General features: G+C 50.1%; 1 protein-coding gene across 2 annotated transcripts; it reads left to right on the top strand.

Annotated features, from left to right (window-relative positions):
- The first annotated feature begins 5,097 nt into the window (after positions 1–5,097).
- CD74 (CD74 molecule) lies at positions 5,098–14,098 on the top strand. Of its 2 annotated transcripts, XM_058720196.1 has the most exons (9): positions 5,098–5,344; positions 9,213–9,385; positions 9,555–9,634; positions 10,174–10,236; positions 10,958–11,053; positions 11,375–11,462; positions 12,508–12,699; positions 13,164–13,226; positions 13,486–14,098. In XM_058720196.1, exons 1-9 carry the CDS (start codon positions 5,268–5,270, stop codon positions 13,494–13,496), a joined length of 843 nt encoding a protein of 280 aa, XP_058576179.1. In that variant the 5' UTR covers positions 5,098–5,267; the 3' UTR covers positions 13,497–14,098. The 2 variants fall into 2 exon arrangements, with proteins under 2 accessions (XP_058576179.1, XP_058576188.1); XM_058720205.1 differs by lacking the exon at positions 12,508–12,699 and having other exon boundaries at positions 5,108–5,344.
- The last annotated feature ends 1,093 nt before the right edge of the window (positions 14,099–15,191 follow it).

The raw sequence follows: 15,191 nt of genomic DNA, 5'->3' as shown, positions 1-15,191 counted from the left end.
CCTTGTGCTTTTAATCTTCAATAGCTGCGTTTTTCTTCTTTCTTTTTTCAGCTGTGTTTTTCTTCTAAGGGCATCTATTCTTGTTTCATGGGTATAGTATCATATTTTATGTCTCTAATGCTAATCATGGCCATTTTGTTCCTCCGTGGTGCTTTTTGGGGGTTTGGTTATTTGTTTTGTTCATTCTCTTTTATGTTAGAGGCTTTCTTCAGATATTCTATAACCCTTGATGATCTAAAAAACCAAGTAGAAGCTGTGATCCATGAGTAGGGCTTATCCACTGAGAGCTCCCCTATAGCATTATCCGTTTCATTGAGGAACCCCCAATGTCAGAATATTTAGGTCATTTCTCCTGGGATGGTCATGTTCCCCAAAGAAGGATCTTCTCATGTACTGCCTGGAGGGACAGGCCTGCCTTCTAGCATTTGGGGAACCGGGAGTGGGGAGAAGGCTGGGACTCTTAGCTTTAGTACCAGCCCATGTCCTATGCTGTGCCAGAGGATAAACTTCCAGTCTTCCCTGAGAGAGGGAGGAGGAACTTATGGCAGGAAAGGAAGTGGGTATCCATCCAACTGTTTGGTAAGCAGACTTCCAACCAATCCTCCTCTTCTTAGCCCCACCTTTACTCCTACCCAGTTGCCTAATATCCCAGTTCCTGAGCAGATTTACATCTGCCATGTAAATAGGTGGCTTGTCAGCTTTTCTAGCTGCAGGTTTAGGATTTAGCTTTCTGGATCTGCTATAGGAGTTACCTCTAGTGTATATGCTCTCCAGCTTCCAAAATTCTGCTGCTGCTTTCTCTTCTGTCCTCCTTGTCCTTATAGTTTAAATTAAAAAAATGTCATTTGAGAGAGGAAGTGAAGCTATATGTGTGTTCTAGCCATCATTACCAAGAAATCTTTTTTTAAATTGAGCTATAATTCACATAACACAATATTCAAGCTTTTAAAATTGTACAACTCAGTGGTTTTCCATATATCCACAAAGTCGTGTAACCATCACCACTATCTAATTCTAGAATATATTCATCACCCAAAAGGAAACCTCCTACCCATTAGCAATCATTCTCTATCCTCCCCTCCCCACCCAGCCCCTGGCGACCACTGATCTACTTTCTCTCTCTACGGATTTCTCTCTCTATGGAAATCCAGACATTTCACAGAAATAGATCATACAGTATGTAGCCTTTTGTGTCTGGTTTATTTCATTTAGCATGATGTTTTCCAAATTCAAACATTTAGTGGCATGAATCAGTACTTCATTGTTTCTGGAAAAAAAAAAACCAGTTCTGTTGATATATTACCTCCTCTTTATGGCTAAATAATATTCTATTGTATGGATATGCCACTTTTATTCACTCATCAGTTGATGGACATTTGGGTTGTTTTCACTTTAGGGGTATGAAGAACAATGGTGCTAAGAACATTTGTGTGCGGGTTTTTGTGTGGGGGTGTGCTTTCATTTCTCTTGTGCCAGATCTAGGAGCAGAGTTACTGGCTCATATGGTAACCCTGTTTAATTTTTTGAGGAGTTGTCAAATTGTTTTTCAAAGTAGTGGTACCATATTTTAATTAAAAAAAAAATTTTAAGTTTATTAGAGAGAGAGCAAGTGGGGAGGGGCAGAGGGAGAGGGAAAGAGAGAATCTAACAACCATGAGATCACGACCTGCACTGAAACCAAGAGTCACTCTTAGCCAGTTGAGCCACCCAGGTGCCCCTTATTTTATTTTATTTTATTTTATTTTATTTTATTTTATTTTTAATTTAATTTTATTTATTTTTTTAAAAAATTTTTTAATGTTTATTTATTTTTTAGAGAGACAGAGACAGGATGTGAGTGGGTTAGGGGCAGAGAGAGAGAAAGACACAGAATCCAAAGCAGGCTCCAGGCTCCGAGCCGTCAGCACAGAGCCTGACGCGGGGCTCGAACCCACGAGCCGTGAGATCATGACCTGAGCCGAAGTCGGACGCTCAACCGACTGAGCCACCCGGGCGCCACTTATTTTTTAAAAAGTAAACTCAACCCCCAATGTTGGGCTCAAACTTAGGACCTTGAGATCAAGAGTGGCATTCTCTGTGGCTGAGCCAGCCAGGCACCCCAGCTGTACTATTTTACATTCCCACCAGCAATACGGCAGTTTCACTTTTTCCACATCTTTGTCAACACTTGTTATTGTCTGTCTTTTTGGTTACGGCCATCATAGTGGGTGTGAGGTGGCACCTCATTGTGGCTGTGATTTGCATTTCCTTAATAACTCATAATGTGGAGCATCTTTTCATGTGCTTATTGGCCATTTGTACATCTTTGGAGAAAGATGTGCTTAAATCCTTTGCCCATTTGAAATTAGGTTGTCTTTTGACTATTGAGTTCTAATACCTCTTTATATAATCTGGACATTAGACCCTTATCAGATATATAATTTGTAAATATTTTCTCTAATTTGGGGGCTGACTTTTTACTTTCTTTATAGTGACTTTTGAAGTACAACACACTATTTTGCTTTGTCGCTTGTGTTTTAAGAAATGTTTTTAAAAGGGGCTCCTGGGTAGCTCAGTCAGTTAAGCATCCTACTCTTGGTTTCAGCTTAGAAACCACATGGTTTGTGAATTTGAGCCCTATTTGGAGCCTGCTTGGGATTCTCTCTCCCTCTCTCTACCCCTCTCCTGCTTGCTCTCTCTCTCAAAATAAATAAATAAACTTAAAAAAAAAGGAATGTTTTTAAAAAGTCTTATTTTATTAAAAAAATTTTTTTTAATGTTTTTATTTATTTTTGAAGGAGAGAGAGACAGCATGAGCAGGGGAGGGTCAGAGAGAGAGGGAGACACTGAATCTGAAGCAGGTTCCAGGCTGCGAGCTGTCAGCACAGAGCCCGATGCGGGGCTCGAACTCACCAATGATGAGATCATGACCTGAGCCGAAGTCGGACACTTAACTGATTGAGCCACCCAGGTGCCCCCAAAAGTCTTATTTTAAAAATAGCTTTATTGAGGTATGATTGATACATAATAAATTTTGTGTATTTAAAGTGTACAATTTGGTAAGCTTTGACATGTACATACATCATGAATAAAGCTCTGCAATCAAGATAGTGCCCCCAAAGTTTCTTTGTGCCACTTTGTCATCCCTCCTTCTTGTCCCTTCCTGCACCGCACCCCCTCAATCCTTTTTTTTCATTAAAAATTTTTTTTTAATATTTATTTATTTTTGAGAGAGACACAGTGTGAGCAGGAGAGGGGCAGATGGAATCTGAAGTGAGCTCCAGGCTCTGAGCTGTCAGCCCAGAGCCCGATGTGGGGCTTCAACTCACAAACCACGAGATCATGACCTGAGCTGCAGTTGGACGCTTAACCTACTGAGCCACCCAGGCACCCATACACCCCCTCAATCCTTAGGTAACTACTCATTTCTTTGCTATCACTGTAAGTTAGTTTGCATTTCCTAGAACTTTATCTAAATGGAATCATACAGTATATACTCTTTTGTTCTGGCTTCTTTCATATAGTATACTTATTTTGAGATTCATCCAGATTGTATATGTATCAATAGTTCATTCCTTTTTTTTGCAAGTAGTATCCATTGTATGGGTGAACCACAATTTGTTTATCTAGTGACTTTGGGTTTGGGTTATTTCCACTTGAGGGCTATTATGAACATTTGTGCTCAAGTTTGTATGGATACATAATTTCATTTGTCTTGATTATCCAGAAAATATCTTAACTAGTAAATATCTGAGTAACGGTTTCATTTCTTGAGCATCTCCTATGGTTACCAGGCTCTGTGCTAAATGCTTATTTACTCTTACAACTTAGCAAGTTTAGTATTATTGTCCTTCCTTTACAAAGGAGAAAAACAATTCAGAAAGGTCAAGGCACTGGCTCAGGTCATGGGCTAGGTCTTCCTGACTTGGAATTTGAACTCCGGTCTGGTGCATTGAAGGCCATGTCTGCTCTTCTCCGTCTCCTCAAAATACATATACTATCTCCCTTGACTTTTGAAATCTTAGACTCATTGAATCTTCAAACCACAGAGTCTATTTTATTTTTATTTTTAACAGGTTTTATGTTTTTTTACTTTATTTATTTGTTTTGAGAGAGAGAGAGAGAGAGAGAGAGAGAGAAAGAACGTGAGCAGGGGAGGGGCAGAGAGAGAGGGAAAGGATCCCAAGCAGGCTCTGTGCTGTTAGCACAGAGCCTGATGTCGGGCTCAAAGTCACAAACTATGAGATCATGACCTGAGCTGAAACCAAGAGTTGGGCACTTAACTGACTGAGCCACGCAGGCACCCCAAACCACAAAGTCTTTAAAAGCTGTTAAAATTATTTTAAAAATTACTAATGTAAATTTTGAAACACATAAAAGACATAAAGATTAATAAAACAAATGTGGTATGTGAGCCACAGATAGTAAGAAATAAAACCTTGCCAACACAGTTAAATCTCCCTTCTCAGGCCTTCCGCAGAGGCCCCCACTGTCCTGAATTTGAAATACATGGTTTGGACATCAGCATGACGGAAGAGCCGAGTGGTTAAAAACCTAGACTCCCCACTTCTTGTATGCATGATCTTGGGCAAGCACGTAGCCTCTCAAAAGCCTCTGAGTCCCTCCCTATAAATGGAAATAATAAAATAAAACAGGCTTCAAAGAGTCGCTGTAAAGATCAAATGAAACAAAGCATGTAAAACAATTAGCACTGTGCCTGGCACAAAGGAGGACTTAGTAAGTGGCAGTTAATGTTAGTCCCAGAGCCTTAGAAACATGGACTCAGTTCATGAAATGCTCAAGTTAGGAGGCAGCAGGGGGATCACTGAGCCCACCGTTTCCTCTCCCTTTCTGCACCCAGCTATCTATGGGGGAACAGGGGAGACAAAGGCATTTTCTCTTTCAAAGTGGTTTCCTGTCTAGGGAGTGAACATTTGCCTGTTTGTTGAAATATCCAAAGTGCCTTATGAATCCAAAGGTCTGCCCGGAAACAAGTGACGAGGGCCCTGAGCAACCAATGGAAGTATGCTGGCCTTTCCACCTGTCTGGGGAGCATCACCACCCCCTCATCCTGCCCTGTTAAAGGCAGCTTTGCCCAAGTGGGGGTATTTCCAGCTCTGTGGTTTTCACTTCCACTTTAACTAGTGGGCGGAGTGGCCTCCTGTGGACGAATCAGATTCCTCCTCAGCCCCGACTTCAAGAGGTGGGCCACGGGTTCAGGGTCCCAGACACCCAGGAGGCAGCAGCAGCAGCAGGAGGTGTGGTGGGGAAGACTAGAGGCCAGAACCATGGAAGACCAGCGCGACCTTATCTCCAACCATGAGCAGCTGCCCATTCTGGGCCAGCGCCCTGCAGCCCCGGAGAGGTATGTGTGAGCTTCGGGAGAGAGCACGCAAATCCTGGACCGCACAGACGTGCCCAGGTGCTGCGGGAGGAGCACTAGATGGGGAGCCGCAGGACGGCGAGATTCAGGCCCTGACTCTGGGTGATGTTGAGCAAGTCTCTGGCCTGCTCAGGTCTTCTGTTCTCTCTCTTGTACAATGAGGGGGCTTCTTGAGGGCAGGAGTTTTATATTTCTTTGCACGATACGCTTCTGAAAATCAGGAGAGAGCCCCGGATTCTCTCCCTAGAGTTTCAAACAATATCACAGGCTTCACAGACCTCGGGAAGCTGGACTGTGAATCCTAGGTTAGAAACTTTGGACAAGATTTGGAAAATGCTATGGATCCTAGATGGAGAAACAGAGTTTCGCAAAGAGGATGGTGGAAGCAGCTCATCACAGTGGGGTTTCTCTCTAATTCCCACGGACCAGTGTATGAGTTTGTATCAGGGAAGTATAGTCACAGGTGTTTGTTGAGTAGATGGACGCGTCCGCCATTACAGGAGGGATTGAGAGATGCTGGAAGGGGTCGGGGAAAGGCAAAGGGGGACTCTGGCTAAATTTGTAGAAGGCACTGAAGGTTGATGTGGGCATGCCCTGCCTGTGTCCCTCTCCTTGGTAGCAAGGGGCCAGAGCAGCCACCCAGAGGACCCCGGGACCCCTCTCCTAGCCCCAGGATTCTCTCATCCAGATGTTTCCTGAAAAAAAGCGGGGTTAGAATGCAGCTACCCTGTTCAGATTCTGGGTCTCCCTCTCTCCCTCCCTCTCTCTCTCCCTCTCTCCTTCTCTCTCTCTCTCCCTCTCTCTCTCTCCCTCTCTCTTCCTCTCTCTCCTTCTCTCTCCCTCTCTCTTCCTCTCTCTCCCTCTCTCTCCCTCTCTCCCTCTCTCTCCTTCTCTTTCTCTCTCCCTCTCGCTCCCCCTCTCTGCGCCCCTTCCCTTCTATCTCTCTCTCAAAAATAAACATTAAAAAAAAAAAAAAGAGTGCAGTTACCCTGTGTCCCCATAGTCCCCAGTCTTCAAAAAGTAATTTGCAAATTGGGGGTCCTGGTTGGCTCAGACAGTAGAGCATGTGACTCTTGATCTCAGGGTTGTGGGTTCGAACCCCACATTAGGTGTAGAGGTGACTTAAAAATAGAATCTTAAAAAAAGAAAAAGGTAATTTGCAAATTACAGGGATTTAGAGCTGTGATGTCAGCTGTTACCAGGCAGAAAGGGGTTTGGGAGAGACGCTCAGAGATGTCATGAGGAACTGCATTCTGCAAGACAGGTGACCAGGCAACAAATCACTGCTTCTCTCTGGGTCTCAGTAAAAATAAAGACAATGATGATACTAGCCATGATAATAGTCCCCTTTCACTGTCTACCTGTTACCAGTCCTCAGTCACTGTTAGTAATTACTGTGATTAGTTATGTGCTAAACCCAATCCTAATTCTCAAAGTAACCCTAGAGTCGGGTACTTTTCTCATCCCCACATTATTTATTTATTTATTTACTTATTTATTATTAATTAATTAATTTTTTAAGTAGGCGTCACACCCAGCACAGAGCCCAGTGCAGGGCTTGAACTTACTAGCCTGAGATCAAGACTTGAGCTGAGATCGAGTTGGATTCTTAACCAACTGAGCCACCCAGGCACCCCATCCCCATTTTTACATAAGGGAAAATTGAGGCTTTGTTAGTTAGCAACTTACCTAAGTTATCACAGCTAGTGAGTGTTGGAGTCAGAATTTGAACCCAGGACTAACCTGATTTCAAAGTGTGAGCTCACAACCATCTGGCCCCCATCTGGAAACATGATTTGCAGGGAGGGGAGATGGAGGCCCTCTGAGTTCAGGCCACCCAGTGAGTTGCAGACCCAGCATGGGCTCAGTGTACAGAGAGGGTGCTCCCTCCTCAAAACTTTGTCTGGTTTTCCTTTTAGTTTAGTTACTGCTTCTAAAACTGACCTGCCCTGTGTGCTCAGTCCTTTCCAGCCTTGAGCTGATCTCAGACCCTTTTGTGAGCACTTCTGCCTGGCAACATTTGTATCATGATTCCTGCTAGTTCTGGTTGGCTCCTGACTTCAGCTGGTAATTATTGTTTATTTAAGAAGGAGGTAGTGGAAAGGAGGAAATGAATATAGAGGGGACAAGAGTTGGCAGTTGTTCAGAACCAGGGGACCGCATTCAAGATGCAAAAAGAGGAAGGAAACCAGATGCTAAGTTTTAACTCTTAACTCCTGAAAAAGTGTTCAGTGTTGTGTGCCTAGGTATGGAGCCAAGGGCTTAACCCTCAGGATCTTATTTTCTGTAACAACCCTTTGAGTAGCTGTTCCTATCTCAGGTTACTCAGAGGGGTTAAGTGACTTGCCCCTGGTCCCTGAGCTAAGGGGGTGCAGAGCCAGGGCTCCATACCAGGCCTTATCTCCAATATGGCTGTGTAGATTCTTATGCTCATATGAGAAACTGACGTTCAGTTTCTCCTAAGACCGGAATTAGACTGGGTGTGGGGTTGCGGAAGGGGCGTGCGTGAGCCTGTAGGTAATGAGCTAGAGAGCTTGCGCACAGACAAGACCCTGGCTTGCTGGCCACCCCTATTCCTTGAGAAGGCCTAGAAGTGGGATTTGTTTTCATTTTCCCCTCCTGTCTGGTCTCCTCTTCCCCATGCAGGGTGTTTGCTTTGTCCTAACAGAACAACAATCTTTTGGTCTGGACCTTGGCCCAGAAAATGCAGAGGACTGGCAAGCAGAGAGCCAATGAGAATGAGCTCTGTTTGTGACGTCATGAGTTACCATGCAGAAGGGTCTCCTGGAGTTTCCTAAAGTGTCCTTGTTGGTTCCTGGAGTAAGCAGAATGCAGTCTCGTCCCAACAATTTCCACCGGGGTTCTAGTTAGTAGTCCTGCCTCTGGGGTGAGGTGGGAGAAAACAGGCCAGGAACTCTCAGGTTCCTGGCACAGGATCCTTACCTTCCCTAAACTGTACCACGTCCATGTGCCCTGACAAACCGTATCCAAGGCCAACAGCTCCAAAGGCTGAGATCTGGCTACTCCTCCCAGTAGGGCTATCCAGTTTAGGGAATGTGAGACACTCTCCCAGTTACACAGGTTCAGCGCCACACTCCCGCTGAAATCCCCCTTGGGTAGGTATCATCATTTGAAATATTTTCTGTGGTCACAGTCAGATCTTACTTCAAAGAAGAAAACTACCAGATCCTAGAATTGCTGAGGTGAGAGGCATCCATCCACATGACAGGCCCAAAGAACAGCAGAGATTTGCTCAAAGACACTGAGAGTCTGGGGCAGAGGATGTGCCCCCAGAGGGGGTGGTGCCTGGCCCTGTTCTAGTCTGACATTGTCCAGTGTCCCCAACCTGCCCCTGAAATGTCAAGGCCTCACTTCTCGTTTTTAGGTGGGCCACATACTCTGCTGTCCAGGTCCCACTTCTTTCCTTTTTCTCTGATTTCACCGCAGGGGATCGGTAGGTGGGGGATGAAAACTGCCTTCCCCTGGAGGGCAGTCCTGATCCTCAGGAAATCCCCTGGTAGAAAGGACAAGGTGCTTGTCCCTGGCTCTTTCCCACTCATCCTAAGTCCAGGGGACAGATCTAGGATTTCTGCTTAGGAGGACCGTAGGAACAGTAACGGTTGGAAATACGGGGCTTGGGGAATGTTTTCAAGCTGCATGTCCGTTGGCACTTGTGTTTAAAGTGTGTGTGTGTGTCTGTGTGTGTGTGTGTGTGTGTGTGTGTGTGTGTTAGGGGTAGCCGAGGGGGTGGAGGGACTGATAGAAATGGGGCATCCCCCCACTCTGTCAGTCCTTGGGGCAGCCACCTCTGTGGACTCTCCTCTGACCTCTCTCTCCATCCCCCCAACAGCAAGTGCAGCCGAGGAGCCCTGTACACAGGCTTTTCTGTCCTGGTGGCTCTGCTCCTGGCCGGCCAGGCCACCACTGCCTACTTCCTGTACCAGCAGCAGGGCCGGCTGGACAAGCTGACGGTCACCGCACAGAACCTGCAGCTGGAGAACCTGCGCATGAAGCTTCCCAAGCGTGCGTGCCCCGCCTCCATCCTGACCTCCCCCACCCCACGTCCCTTGGCTTCAGAGACCCCATTCCGGCACCCGGCCGGGCCTGCCTTCTTCTCCCTCATCTGAGTACTCTCTTCCCTGGGCACTGGGGCCACCCACGCTCATACTGCATGTACCTCCTGTTCCCACAGCTGCCAAGCCTTTGAACAAGTTGCGGGTAGCCACCCCCATGCTGATGCAGACGATGCCCATGCAAGGCCTGCTCCAGGTGGTAAGGACGACCCCAGGACAGTGGAGCGGGGAGGTGTTACGTAGCCCAGATGGAGGGCAGGTGCCAAGGGACAGGGGAGGACTGCTGAGCCAGGAAAAGCATGGCTAGGGGGAGCGGACTGCTGTGAGGGGTGGGACAGGGCCCACCCTAGGAAGAAGAGGGCTCCCAGGAGTGGGGGAGGAAAGAGCCTCTGGGGGCCATCCCTGGGGTGCTTACAAAGTGCTTCTCGTTTCCCAGAGCATCTCAGTCCCCTCCTTTCCCAAAGCTCTTGATGTCCTAGATGGGTGATGGTTTTGTTCATAAAACAATCTGTTGTCCCCAAAGCCCTGGACAGGAAAGCTTATGCAGATTTGACCAATAAGGACCTTGACGCAGGAAGGTAAAGTGAGCTGCTTGAGCTCTCATGCTTGGAGGTGGCAGAGATGGGCCTGTTCCTGTTGAGCACCTGGGCCTCTTACCCAGACTCCAGCTGCTGACTCTGCTGCAGGGCGCCTCCTCTGTGGGCCAGTGCTGGTAACCCCTTTTCTTTCCTTCCACAGCCCATGCAGAACGCCACCAAGTACGGCAACATGACACAGGACCACGTGATGCACATGCTCCTGGTGAGTGGGACCCAGCCAGTGACACTGTCTGCCCACCCAGGTTTCCCCCGAAAGGAAAGCCTGCTTGAAGGCCTGCACCATTCTGGGCTCACAGGAGACATTCAGGACAAGCTTACCGGATCAGTGAACAAATGCCAGTGTGACCCTTCAGTGTCATAGTCTAGCCCTGCCATCCCCTTTTTTGAGTGTTAGAGAATCTGAGGCCCAAAGCCCAGGAGTGACTTGCTCAAGATGCCCACTTTTTCCTCCCCAAATTTCTTCTGCATGTCTACTCTGTGCCAGGCACTGCAAGGCTCTGGGCTCACACTGGGAAACACTCAGACTCGCTTCTAATCCCATGGGAGTCCCAGACTAGTGTGGGAGGCAGACAAGTGACCAGGTGATGAGGGACATGCAAGGAGCTTTGCATGGAAAGAAGCAGAGGACCCGACTGAGTGATGGCAGGGGAGGGGGTGTGGAGGAGGGGAGGCCTGAAAGGTGAGGAAGAGTCTGCAAGGAGTAGAAAGAAGACTGGGGGTTAGTGGTAGAACCGGGCCTGGAACCTGGGTTTCTCTACTCCCAGCCTGGGGATCACATAGCTGTGCCGCTGGACGGCCCCTGCCGCCTCCCGTCCCCACTGGCTCTGTTACGGCAAGGGTCCAGGGGAACACGGGCTGCACATTTCACCATGCCTGCCGGGGAGCACTTTTTAAACCTTCCCTCCTGCCTTGCTACCCTGCAGGAGGGTGACCCTCTGAAGGTGTACCCGCAGCTGAAGGGAAACTTCCCGGAGAACCTGAAACACCTTAAGAACACCATGGGGACCCTGGATTGGAAGGTCAGCAGGTTTCCCCATACTGGCTCCCTCTGGTTCCCGACATTAGGACAGGGCTGGGAAAAGGTGCTGCACAGGGAGGGGGGTGGGGTCCGGGGAAGCCATCCCCAGGGAGCTGCAGTAGTCTGGCCAACACCAACAAAGCCACAACCATGAAGAGGGCTGCAGCTGAGGAACCACCTAGACCAAACTCCGTGGGTCCGGGCTGCAGCTGGACTCTGGGGTGTTGAGTCCCTGTCAGACCCCCCATGTCTGTCCCCAGGGGCAAAGCCAGGGAAGGTTGGAGGGGGCTGATGAGCCTGACCCCTTGCCTCATCCCATCAGGTCTTCGAGAACTGGATGTATCAGTGGCTCTTGTTTGAAATGAGCAAGAACTCCCTGGAGAAGCACCCCGCCGACATTCCACTGAAAGGTATGGGAGTGGGAGCCTCGGGCTGCCAGGGCTTCTGGGGGCTCCCTCGGGACTCTCCTGGAGCTGCAGAGGGTAGGACCTGAGCACTCCCTGACCCAAGCACTGGGACTCTCCAGGGCTCTCATTCCTGTCTTTCCTGCCTGTTCCTTCTGGGCTTGGCTGCTCCCCCAACCCCCAGCCCCCATCCTGCCTGAGGGCCCACAAGGCAGAGGCCTCCTTTTAGGGGATGACCTCCCTTGCGGAGGTCAGCGCTGCACAAGTTGGCCTGGAGCAAAACCGCCCAAAACATCCCAGGTGTCATCACAAGGTCTTCCCCGCTCCACACTGCACAGGTTCCTGAGGGGGCTGGGAGGGCTCATGACCCCACCTTCAGAGGGACCTCCTCACGCTCACAGCCAGCAGGTGCCGGACAAGAGGGCCTTGGGGTTCTCCCATCTTGTGGACAACGTATGGCAGGATTTTCAGCCCTGAAGCATCGCAGAGTGCCAGGCCTCCATCCTGGCACTAATTTGCCATGCAACTCTGGGCCAGGGTCTTCCTTCTGGGCATCAGGTCTGGAAGTAGAAGAACAGTGGCCCGCCCCACCCTAGGCCTCCGATTTTTCCGTCATAGGTTCACAGAAGGCACGTTCAGTGTCATTTCGACCAACTCCCAGCTGATGTTTGAATTCCCTCTACATCCTCAACAAAGCCCCAATTTGTACTTGGATAACCCCGGTAACAGCAGCTCAGACTTCCCGAGACGCCCATTGCTTTTCCCTACAATTAAGACTCACAAGTGCGATCCCAAACTTTAATATGCCTTGTGTCAGAAGAAACCATCAAGTTCTGGGATAAATCAGCCACCTGGCCATTCACTTCCTCTTTGATCTCAGACTTTGTTGGTCCATGCCTTAGTTTCCCCATCTGTGCAATGGGTAGAGTGAGCACGGCCACTTGGGCAGAAGGCATCAGGCCCACAGCAGTGGTATGTGGATCTCTCGTTCTGCTGAGACCCTGGCCCAGGGCCTGCTCACTCACAGTCTTTGCCATGCCTGTCGCTTCAGTACTGACCAAGTGCCAGGAAGAGGTCAGCCGCATTCCCGCCGTCCACCCTGGCACGTTCAGGCCCCAGTGCGACGAGAACGGCAACTATAAGCCGCTCCAGTGCTATGGGAGCACCGGCTACTGCTGGTGCGTCTTCCCCAACGGCACCGAGGTCCCCCACACCAGGAGCCACGGGCACCGTAACTGCAGTGGTAAGAGTGCCTACTCGGCCAGGGAGTGTCAAAGGAGCAGGAAGGTTCAGGAAGGCTGCGGGGCGAGAAGTCCCTCCTGGCGCACACGTGGCCTGGACAGTCGAGCTCCTGGGGGCAGCCGCTCAGCCACCCCTTTATCCATCCACCTACCCGTGCATTCCTCACGTGTTTGTCCATCCACCTTTTCTCTCCTCACATCCACTCACCTACTTACTCGTCTGTCCTTCTGTCCCTCACCTGTGATGCTCACGCAGCCCTGCACCACCCACAGTGCATCCGGGAGTCCTACAGGCCCACCCATCCTGTGTCATCATCCCCTCTCGTGGCCTTCCCCGACCACGCCTGGTTGTTGCCATCCGACAAGAGTCCTGTGGCTGGGCTGGGAAGAATGACCCAGGCCCCTTGCCAGTGGGTGTGGGAGGCTGGACTGCCAAGTGACAAATGGACTTGCTACTCCTTTGCAGAGCCAGTGGACATTGAAGACCTGTCATCTGGGCTGGGCATGACCAAGCCGGACCTGGGCCAAGGTAAGGGCTCCTGCAGGGGACATTTGGTCCCCAGCAACGTATCCCCAGAGGGGGCCGAATCCCTCACGGATGAATGGCCAGTGCAGCATGACCCTGGGTCACTCTCCAACCTCCCTGGGGACAACCATTTCACACGAGCACCACCTCTAGGGGCTGCAGGGGTGGCAAGTCCTCAACTGCTCTGAGATCCCAGGGTGCTGGGAAGGGTCAGGGACAACAGGGGACCTCAACCCTAACCGGCTGCTTCTCTTCTCCATAGTGGTCATGTGAACAGCAGACACAGATGCCAGCACACAACCAGCCCTGCATGGCCACTGCTTCCCTGCTCCCCTCTCTCCTCCCACCCTAGCCCCACTCCCCTCCCTTACACACCACTCCCCTGCTCACCAGCTCCCCTTCTGCGCCTCCTTCCATGACACCCTGGCACCTGGCTCTCCATCGTCCTTGAACACGCGTCCTGTCAGAGCAGCACAGATTTAACGATGCGGGCCCTGCTGCCCAAACCCCATACATCAGCAGGGATGCATGGCCCACGAAGGTGAACCAAGAGCTAGCCTGACCCCCAGTTCAGCCTCCAACATGGAGCCCCAAGATCCAGGCCCATGGACGAAGTGGGAAGGTGCAGGGAGAGGGCACGATGCTTCCCTACACCCAACATGTTTGCTGTCACTCTCTTTCGGCCTTGGCTTTGTAGCCTATTTAACTAGGGGGGATGAGCCACTCTTTCCCTCTAGCGACACTCACCCAGGAAGAGCCAGCCTCTCCACAATCCCACCTCCCTTTCTGCCAACCCCCAGTTCCCTGTGTGCAGTCAAGCTTGTCATTAGCCCTCAGGGCTGAGGCTCTGAGAATAAAACATAGTAAGTAGAACACTTCTGGTTCCTGACTTGTTGGGATCTGGTTCATTTATCCCAAGGAGGTAACAGAGACCTTGAATCCAGCGGTGTGGGTGGGAGGGCGCAGCCCAGGAAGCCCCCCAGAGGCCCGTGAGGCCAGGCGGGCTGTGGGGGTGCACTCTTTGGATACAGACATACTTGGGTCTCCATGTTAACGCACAGAAATACTCTGCTTCCAGAAAGAAATAGGCTCTTGCCCATTGCTCTTTAAGCTCAAGCTCCTCTCGGTCCAGCTGCCATTTTCCCAGATCCCTGTTCTCATTTCTGTACTAAGAACAGTACGAGTGTGAGGACAGACGGCAACGACCCAGGCCCGGTGTCAGGCCTGCCAGTGAGTGGGGGCTGTGGAGAACCAGGGGGCTCACCCCTATCAAAACCGTACCTGCTCTAGACTGACACACTTGGTGCGGGGACAGAGGCAAGCACAGGAGCAGGGCCCCAGGTTAAGGGTATAGCCGGATGCCACCCTGGGTCTCCCAAGGCCTCCGGCCCAGCACTCTATCTGCACGGCCTCCTACTCTCACTAGCAGAAGGCTCGAAGCTTTGGAGAGAAATCACCATGACTTCTGGTGCCCTACGCTGCTCTGGGCAACCGCACTGCTGCCCTCCCCAAGTCATACAGAGATCACCCGGACAGCTCTTTTGGGTTCCTTGTTTCTCACCGTCACCATCACAGAACCTCTGTTACCTGGACACGAGGGCACCTCAGGCCTAACTGGTTTTCCTGCTCCTCCTCTGCCCGTGGTTCCCCGAGAGGGCCTGCCTCCAGCTCAAACCCTAACTTCAAAAGGTGGCTGGGAAAGTACCCCCCGCTTCCATTTCGTGCCTCTGGGTACTTGCCTGGCCTGCCCTAGCAAATCGACCATGACCGTGCTTGAGGTCCCCTTAGCTGAGACGCCCTTTCTTCCAGGAAGCTTTCCTTCCCCACCGATTCAATACCTGGGGGCACCTTGCAGAGTCTCCTCTGGCAACCTGTCTGTCCCACTCACCAAAGCATCCCAGAGCCTTGATGTGTAAAGAACAAATCCTGAGCGATGGTTTGTTTACCTGGTGTCAGCCAGACTCTCCC

Source organism: Neofelis nebulosa, chromosome 1, assembly GCF_028018385.1.
Source record: "Neofelis nebulosa isolate mNeoNeb1 chromosome 1, mNeoNeb1.pri, whole genome shotgun sequence".
Lineage (NCBI taxonomy): Eukaryota > Metazoa > Chordata > Mammalia > Carnivora > Felidae > Neofelis > Neofelis nebulosa.
This window is presented reverse-complemented; position numbering and strand designations above follow the sequence as displayed.